We start from the raw sequence: 9368 nt of genomic DNA, 5'->3' as shown, positions 1-9368 counted from the left end.
TTCTCCAATGTTATTTCTCTGGCTGTATAGGCATTTAGGTTTGTGACTCCAGATTTACAGATGAGCTGAGAGTAGGCCTAAAGCACATAGTCCTCTGGAGACGGCAAGCAAGGAATAATCATGCTGCTTCTCATTCAAATTCTGGCTCTTCAGTCTAGCTGAATGACAGCTGAAAAGTTACCTCACTGTTCTAAGTTTCAGATTCTCATCTGCAAATGCTCCCTTATAGCGTTAGTGGGGTGATGAAATGAAATTAACTTTAGTTTATTATGGAGCCTGGCATTTAGTAAGTCCTCTATGAATTGATATTAGCTATTTTTATTGATATCTTCAACATTAGTATTAATGTACCTGAGACAAAAGGGTAGCAGGGAATTTAAGTATACATATATGACATTTCAAAGTAAGAGTTTATTTTATTCCCTTAGTAATTCTTCAAAATATTTTATCCCCCCTTGCCCCAGTTATTCCCCACCCCATATCTTTAATCTTGTTGATATGAGGGCCTATTTTTATTTTCAAGTTTGATTACCTTTTCATGTATAATTCTTTTATTTCATTTTCTGTATTTTAATATTCCACCCATTATTCAAGCCTATTTTTTCAGACTTTATTAATATATATACCTAAAATATTATAAAATTTTAGAGATAAGACTAGTTGTGTTACATATATGTGAGGGTAAAAAGCTTTTAGTAAAATGACTTTTATAATTTTAAATTGAATTCATTATTTTGTCCTACTGTCTCTACTGTCCCCCCTCCCCCACCCCCCGGTATTCCTATAGAACACCGTAATAATATCCCACAGGAGATTCCCCTTATGTACAATTTTATTTTAAAGAAATAAGGAAAAAGAGTAGTTTGTTTAATTCCTTTTTTTTATCTAGAAAAATTAAAGTATAATTTAATGTTTCTAATAATTTGTTAGAAATTTACTTTATTAAAGCTTAAAAACTGCTATAAACCTAAAACATCCTATACTAATAAAAGACAAACATGCAAATTGACCATACTTTTGCTATGCCTAAGCCACGCCCACCAGCCAATCAGAGCGACTATATGCAAATTAACCCAACCAAGATGGTGGCCGGCAGCCGTGGAGCTGGAACGAGCAGGAGGCTTGCTTGCTCCAGTGATGGAGGAAGCCAAGGTTCCCCGCCTGCCGTGGCCTGGCTCTGAGCTCCACTGAAAGCAACGAAGTTTCAATTATAGAAGGTAAATAAACCCCAGATACCTGCTTTCAGCCAGCCATGGCCACGGAGCTGGAGTGAGCAGGAGTGGGTTGCCCCTGGTGATGGAGGAAGCCAAGCTTTCCGCAGGCCTCCACTAAAGGCAACAAAGTTTCAATTATAGAAGGTAAATAAATCCCAGAATAAAAATAAAAGGAAAAAAGGAAAAAGGGAGAGGCTGGGAGCTTACATTGCCAGGGTGCTTGGCCAGCCTGAAAATGGCCCTCAGCCCCTCATCCAGACTGGCCAGGCACCCCAGTGGGGACCCCTCACCCTAAAGGCGGCATGGCCAGCCTGAAAACAGCATCAGCCCCTCACCCAGGCTGGCCAAACCTCCATGGGGTAGGGTCCCCACTGGGGTGGACATCCTCTGAGGGGTCCCACACTGCAAGAGGGCATAGGCCAGGCTGAGGGACCCCCCTAGTGCACAAATTTTTGTGCATTGGGCCTCTAGTACTTGTTATATTGATAGACAAATCAGAAGTGCTAAAAGCAAATCTGTCATCTGTTTTTAGATGTTATGTAAATCAGTAAATCTTTCTAGGATAACGAAAAGCATACCAAAGATATTTTGGTATAGAATAGATTGAACATTATCTTCCTCAAAAGAAAGATGAATCTGAGAATCTAGCCACACTTTAAAAATGTGTCCCTTCTATTTTATTAGAAACAGGAACAATAATTTCACCAGCAGGAAGTAATACAATACAAGTAAGTTTAACACTTCTTTGATTGCAGACAGTTTAGATCCAAAGTAAGAATCCAAATGAGAAATCATAAACATCCAGTCCCTGATGATCCCTTTAAGTCATGGCTGAAAGCTCCTACAGGAGGAAGGGCTGCTGGTCCTCTGGCTGGCTTGGAATCCCTCTCAGTGCTCTGAAGAACTTTGTACTTGGGCATCTTTGCTCTGCTGTGTCAGGCTGCTGGACAGGAGTTGATGCTCACGGCGCCGCTGACCAGGGCTGCCTTACTGAAGCTCACTGGGCGCCCATCAATCACAAAGTGACGGATGCAGCCTGTGAAGGGTCTGCCGGGGGCCAAGTGTGGTGTCAGTAGAGACTCTGAAGAAAGAGAGCAATGAGAGATGGCAATTGAGGCATTCCAAGCCCAGACAGTATTTCATGGTAAAAATTGCTCACATCAGGATGATTTACATACCAAAAATGAGATACAGTTACTTACTAATCTTCTTAGGGACATGATCTGCTTTTGAAGTAATACGAACATGTGGTAATTATAAAGTTTTGCCATGTTTTTCACAATAAATTTCTAAGTATGTTTCAGCCGTCTTCCAAACCAGAAATTTGCCAGTTACATGCAAAGCCTCAGCAGTGAATTTTCAGGATCTACCTGTACTTTTTGGAGTTAATTTTACCCGAGCCCCACTTATTTTGTGTGTTTTGCTGAGAAGGGGGAAGAAATTTTAGTTTCCATACTATTTTTGGACTTGGTTAATGTTTCTATTTAATTGGTATCATTATTGTTCACCCTTAAGCCTCCACACTTTTGCCAAGCTCATAAAACATAATGAGAAAATAATGAATTCGAATAAACCAAGTTTTAATTTTTCTGAGCTCAGGGTTTAAGAACTATAAATAGGATAGTGATAACCAGCCTAGTCTTTGTGTGGGCAAAGGTGCCCTGCGGTATGCCAGGAGAACTTTCTTATCTTAATTAGAGATCTAGAAGAAGCCTTATGCTTATTAATTGCACAGACGCAATTAAATGTGTTGGGATGATAGAAGCAATATAATTTAAAGCAATTTAAAGAGCTTAGAAATATTATAAAATTAAAATCCATTAAGCCAAAGTTTATTATTATGTACAAAAAGCTATGTGAGCAGGAGCAGAGAAAAGATGAAAAATACTTAGAAATAAGTCAGGAAGGAACATAAAACAACACAGCAAATTAAATATCAAGCTGCTAGAATAAGTTTTCTATGCAATGTAGATTAAGGATACACAGAAGCTTTGTACTAAAAATAAATAATGGAAATAGCATTTCATATCTAGCATGATAATTATAAAGTTTTAGATTTGGAAGGGGCCTGAAAGATCAATTCCCCCTTTCCCTAGATTAGTATGTCTATATATATATTCTTTATGCCTGCTCAGTGTACATCATCAGAATAAAAATGAGCAAACATGAAAGACTGTAAGTCTTCTGCCCATTTTGGAGACTAGTTTTAGAACACAGATTTTGATTCTGTCCAAGCTTACCACTTTTTAGCTCATGGGGGACGTCATCTAGAGGAAATAATTCATACAGAAATTTATGGTATGCATAATTCACGACACAACTTACTATAGGTAATGACAATAATAAAGTGCTCCAGAACCCTAAGGTAATTGACTAATAAAATCAACACATGATTTTAAGAGTGCACATTCCTCAGGCTGAAAGCCTGGCTATATACAGGATAATTCAGGATTTTTACTTAAGGAATGTAAGGTCAGATCTGTATGTGTGTGTGTGTGTGTGTGTACACACTTGTGGACTATAATAACAAAAATTGTGTGTGTGTGTGTGTGTGTGTGTACACTTGTGGACTATAATAACAAAAATTTTTTTACTTCTAACGTTGACTTTTAAATTATCATACAGTAAAGTTGACTTATTTTGGTCTGTACTTCATTGAATTTTAATGAATTAACTTTTTATTAATAGAAATAATGGCACCAGGGTTCCACATGGTATAGAAGAACTGGTTGGGATTCTAAGAAAGTTAATTAAATATGGGGGTTTTAGTTTATGCCTAATTTCCTCTAGTTATTCTGTTTCATGCCCCAGTTTCTGATGTGATCTTGGAATTAATCTTGAACAGCTTAAAATGATGTAATGAATGACATCAGCTTAAACTAGAATTTTTGTTTGTTCTTACAAACAAAATTGCTTTTGTGCTAGGTTTGCTGGCATGATCCCTAGAAGGAATTAAAAGCTTTGGGCTGGTGGTTAGGCGCCCCCTCGCATGCTAGTTCCTGTGTGCTGGCTCATTATCTGAAATTTGCTCTTCTCCATGGCCAAGTAGCTCAGTTGGTTAGAGCATCGTCCTGATATGCCAAGGTTGCAGGTTTGATCCCTGGTCAGGGCACATATAAGAATCAACCAATGGATGCATAAACAAGTGGAACAACAAATTGATGGCTCTCTCTCTGTGTTTCTCTCTCAAAAATCAATAAAAATTAAATATAATTCACTATTCATTATGTCTCAGGCAGGCTGAATTTGTCTTCAGGTGCATCTTGCCCACCCAGTCTGCGGAGCTTACCAACTGTTGTAGTGAGATATGATGGTGGTATGTGATGCTGAGATCAGAATCTAAAACTAACAAAAATCAAAGAGACAAATATTTGTTTGTGTGATATAGTAGGTACTTTCGGTGCAAAGTAAAGAACAAATATAACTTATATGAGGGAGGGCCTCCTTGTTTTGTCCGTCTTCCAGAACCTAGCATGGGGTTTTAGAGACTCTTAATAAATGTTTGTTGTGTGTTGAATGAAGTCATGTTCCCTGGCAGCAAGGAATATACTATTTATTTCAACAACATTCTGTGGTAAATGCTGTAACAGGGTATGCATAGCATGTTCTAGGGAGAAAGGGGGCATGTCTATACAAGTAGAATCTGAGCTGAGCCCTAAAGGTCAGAAAGGAGTTACATTGGGGGAGGAATGGAAGAAGTTATTTCTTGAAAAGGTACTAGGGAAGGAAAAGAAGAACATTTTCCAGAAACTGAGTCCCTGTGCACCTGGGCAAAGGCCTGGAGCAAACAGAGCATCATTGCACATTCAGGGAACTGCAAGTCCCGGAAGGCGTGGGAAGACCCCAGAGGCAGGTTTAGGGAGGGGCCAGATGATCAAGGGCCTTGTTTGCTATGCTCAACTTGATCCTGTAGGCCCTTGGGGAATTTAAAATATTTTAAATGATATTGTAATATCTAGAAATAAAGCAATGTGAATAAATATAAGAAATGATGTGACACATCCACTTGGTAAGTGCATGAAATGCTGTGATGGCCTTTGCCAAGATTTCCTTTCAGAATGGAAAGCAAGAGCAGGAGGAGAGGACTCAGGAATGGCAGTAGGAAGGGCTAGGGACAATGAAGGAGAGGAAGGGTTGCTTTATGGGTGTCCCAAGTATTTCATCAGCAAGTTACTGCCATTGTCAATGTTGGTGTTTGAAAATTTTACATTTTACAAAGCAGAGGAGAGTTTAGTAATAATGTTGGGAATTCCCAAAGTCAGATGCACAATTTTATCTGTGCTTTCTCACTCTCTTACTTAAAACATTATCTGCCTTTGTATGGGCCAGTCTAAAATAATTTAGTTAGGAGGCTGGGGAAACTCATGTTGCTTTTCCTTAACGTCCCAACCAAATTCCAGATATAAAAGTTTTGTTATCTTTTTTTCTTATATCCTTCTCTCCAGTTGTATAGTATTTGGTTTTTCCAAGTTATTGAAATGTGTGCAAACAAAAACATTTAATGAAAGGTCATGGTCCCTCCATGCTGTCTCATGGGTTACCAGTCAGAGAAAGACAAGTGTCACATGCTCTCACTCATATGTGGAATCTAATGAACAAAATAAACCGATGAACAAACTGGATCCAGAGACATAGAAGCATGGAACAGACTGATTAATCTCAGAAGGAAAGGTGAGGGACTTGAGGAGTGGGGAGAAATTAACCAAAGAATTTATATGCATATATGTGTAACCCATGGACACAGACAATAGTGTGGCGAAGGTAGCGGGGGCAGGTTCGAGGTGGAGGGGTCAATGGGGGAAAAAAAGGAACATCTGTAATACTTTAAACAGAATATTAAAACAGATAAAATTAAAAAAAAAAAGAACACTAAAACAGCTGGAAAAAAACAGGCCATGGTGCCTGCTTCAGAGGTTTAAAACAAATGTGGGCTGTTCATATGTGTCCTCCTCTCACCATCCTGGATTACACACCATTCTTGGAAGATGACAGCAGCGATGTTACTGATGATGTTTACAGAATTGCAACTGGGAACCTCCTTTAGGACATGCCACTACATAGGAACAACAGAACTCCAGGTCTGCAACTTTTTGTGAAAATTGAGCCTAATCCTGGACAGGGGGAACACTGTATTCTCTTCTTTCCTACTAAGTAATGGAAGCAATTGTCAGCGAACTTTTAGTCCAAGGTTCTCAGGTCCTAGAGCAGTATTAGAAAATGAGTTTTCTTTGTGCTAGGGACAGTGTTTCACTGTGTGTCTGTGAGGAGGCTTTGTAAAGGGAAAAGAAAAGGATAAACAAATATGGCAGAGGGAGAGTAATATCTATTGTTAGAGTCTTGGAGTATAGTTTTTCCGGCGTTACTTCGTTATAATCCTTGTATGAGGAGTCACAGGTGTCAGTATACTTTTTCCCATGAAAGGACATTGTATATAAAATCCTTAGAGTTATTAGATGAATTGTGAAAACACTTGGCTCAATTCTCAACACTATAACAGTAATGATGAGAACTTACTGTTTTTCGGATTTGGAACTTGCCCTTTTTAACAATTCTTACCTGGAACACCTCCAACAAACACAGGCTCTCTATGATCAACTGGTGTTGGATTCAGGGGTCCAACCACATGGTTCACTTCAGAGTCTACATCCAACTGAACCACATTTGAATCTCTAATAACTGAAATACAAGGCAAAGTCTGGTCAAAGATGGCACTGAAGTGATTCATTTTCACATAAACTTATTTATCAAGGCAACAGGTTTTATTCAGAATAAATCCCACACTTACTTTTATATCATTGAAAACATCAGTGTCTAACCAAGCAATCATTGTGACATTTTCCTTTGCTATTCTTTTCATATAGATAAATTAAGAATACGTAAGATACTGTCACATTCCCCCCCCATAAGTTATGCATTGTTTAAATAACTCCATAAGACTATTTTGGCAGCATTCATATTTTCAAATAATATGTGGATTCAATATACATTTTAGTACAATAACATTTGACTCTCTTCTCAGCTACTTCTAGACTCTCATTGATCGTCTATCCCATCATATGGGTTATAGTCTAAGTTCTGCCAGCAGCATCCCGCAGGTGGGTGTGTGGAGTCACTTTATAAGGAAACCCAGGACACAGCTCTCCTCACCTGTAATTCTGTGCCATCTGCCATCACAGAGACTCTGCTTGGGAGTTACTGAGGTGGAAAAGTCTCTAATGCCATTGTTGACTTTCACTATGACCTGCAAAAGACCAGGTACATTATATATCTTAATTAATTCCTCTTCATCGTGATAAAATGAAATTTCTTAACTCACAGGGAAGCATTGGTTAACACACATCTATACATGCTTTGCAATTTGAACACAAGGGGTCACTCTGCAATAGGCTATGAAGTAGTTTGAACTGAATGCTCTGAGAAGAGAGAACAAAATAAGGAGAGGCGAGATGAGGAAGAGAAAGAATAAGATAACAGAATGAAGTCCTTTACTTTTTAAAGGTGCTAGACGAAGCACCTGTGGCATTGGCGAAGAGCATGGCCTATGGGAGCTCAGGGGAGGAGCCTGGGTTCATATCCCCGTGCTCCCACTTACTCGTCCAGTTTTCTCATTTGTAAAACAAGGAAGATAATACTGACCTCACAGAACTACTGGGGGATTAAATGAGTTAGTCCATATGGAGCATTTAGAATAGTGCTTCGCACATAGGAAGCACCATAGAAGGATTCATTCTATTATTATTACATGGTTTAATAGAAGGTATCAGAACTCAAAATCAGTTATATCAAGTTAGGGACAACAATAAGATATGTTGCTTTTTCTCATATTTGAATGATCTTATGGAAGTTCTTCAGTAATATTTTAGAATAAAAGTTGTATTTATAACAATTTTTAAAATTTCTAGCTTTGAATATATGTATGTATATACATCTAGTATACATAGATTCTAGATAGTTGTTTTAATGTTTGTAGGTTTTGATAGGTGGGTATATTTGCTGCTTCTGTTTGTTGTAAAAAGAAAGGTCCAATTATTTTGTTAAAACCCTTTAAATATGTGGTTATTGTTGATGTTTTCTTAAAAACCTATGTCACATTTTCATGGCTCCTTGTTCTAATCAAATTAATTCCCAGCAAATACCTAAATTTGAATCTTAATAATGCCTGCATCTAAATTTCATGTTATAGCTTCCCTGTTTTTTCCCCCTCCCAGTTAGGAAAGATTGATGAAATCCTTCTGTAAAATATATCTTCTTTAGATCTAGAAGCCAAGGTCACAGGAGATAGCCCGTTAATACAATTTTCAACACACTACCTGACCATTTTTCATGTGAACATTTAGGTACTCCCCGTTGACACTGTGGCCGTGAACAAGGGTTCCGGAACTGCTTCTGGGACGGACTTCAAAGGCAATCTCAAACTTCAATCCAATGTTGAAAGACTCATCTGTGGAGAGAAATATTAGGTCTCAAGAACAGCAACCTAAATTTTGTAACTATGGTGTCGCTTTGTAAAAATATATTTTTGTATGTATATTTGAAAGTATGATGCCTTTTTTAGTAGAAAAGTAGAAAGTGGATTTTTTTAAATGTCAAACACACTGTGGAAAGCTCTGTGGGGAACTGAGATAGTAGTACATCACTCTTGTGGAGTATGGGTTGGGGACAGCATGTTGAAAATACTCTATGGCTGTGGGAGCTCAGGGGAGGAGGACCATTTAATATGTCCAAAGTGAGAAAGGAGGAAAGGTACACTAGGTCCAGAGGCTGGAGTGTTTGGAGAGCACTGTGGAGGCCCGTGTGGCTGGATTGTCTTCTTAAGGCAACGGTTCTCAACCTGTGGGTCGCGAACAATGAAAATTACAAACAACCCTTTCACAGGGGTTGCCTAAGACCATCCTGCATATCAGATATTTATATTACGATTCATAACAGTAACAACATTACAGTTATGAAGTAGCAGCGAAAATAACTTTATGGTTGGGTCACAACATGAGGAACTGTATTTAAAGGGCCAGAAGGTTGAGAACCACTGGGTTATATCATTGCCCATGGTCATTACGTCCATGGTAGACAGTTACACAGGTCTGAGCAGAGCAAGGAGGTCAGCAGGGGGGAAACCCTGGGCACCTCGCAATGGACAAAACTGGGACAATAAAG

General features: G+C 38.6%; 1 protein-coding gene across 2 annotated transcripts in view; it reads right to left on the bottom strand.

Moving 5' to 3' along the window:
* Nucleotides 1–1865: 1865 nt before the first annotated feature.
* Nucleotides 1866–9368, bottom strand: part of LAMA4 (laminin subunit alpha 4) — a 136354-nt gene continuing 128851 nt past the window's right edge. For both annotated transcript variants that reach the window (XM_015561621.1, XM_015561622.1), the window contains exons 35-38: nt 8525–8655; nt 7362–7455; nt 6771–6890; nt 1866–2295 (exon numbers count right to left, since the gene is read on the bottom strand). In XM_015561621.1, coding sequence (XP_015417107.1) covers nt 2150–2295; nt 6771–6890; nt 7362–7455; nt 8525–8655 — 491 coding nt within the window. In that variant the 3' untranslated portion in view covers nt 1866–2149. The remainder of the gene's footprint in view (nt 2296–6770; nt 6891–7361; nt 7456–8524; nt 8656–9368) is intronic.

The sequence above is a fragment of the Myotis davidii genome, unplaced genomic scaffold, assembly GCF_000327345.1.
Source record: "Myotis davidii unplaced genomic scaffold, ASM32734v1 scaffold196, whole genome shotgun sequence".
NCBI lineage: Eukaryota > Metazoa > Chordata > Mammalia > Chiroptera > Vespertilionidae > Myotis > Myotis davidii.
This window is presented reverse-complemented; position numbering and strand designations above follow the sequence as displayed.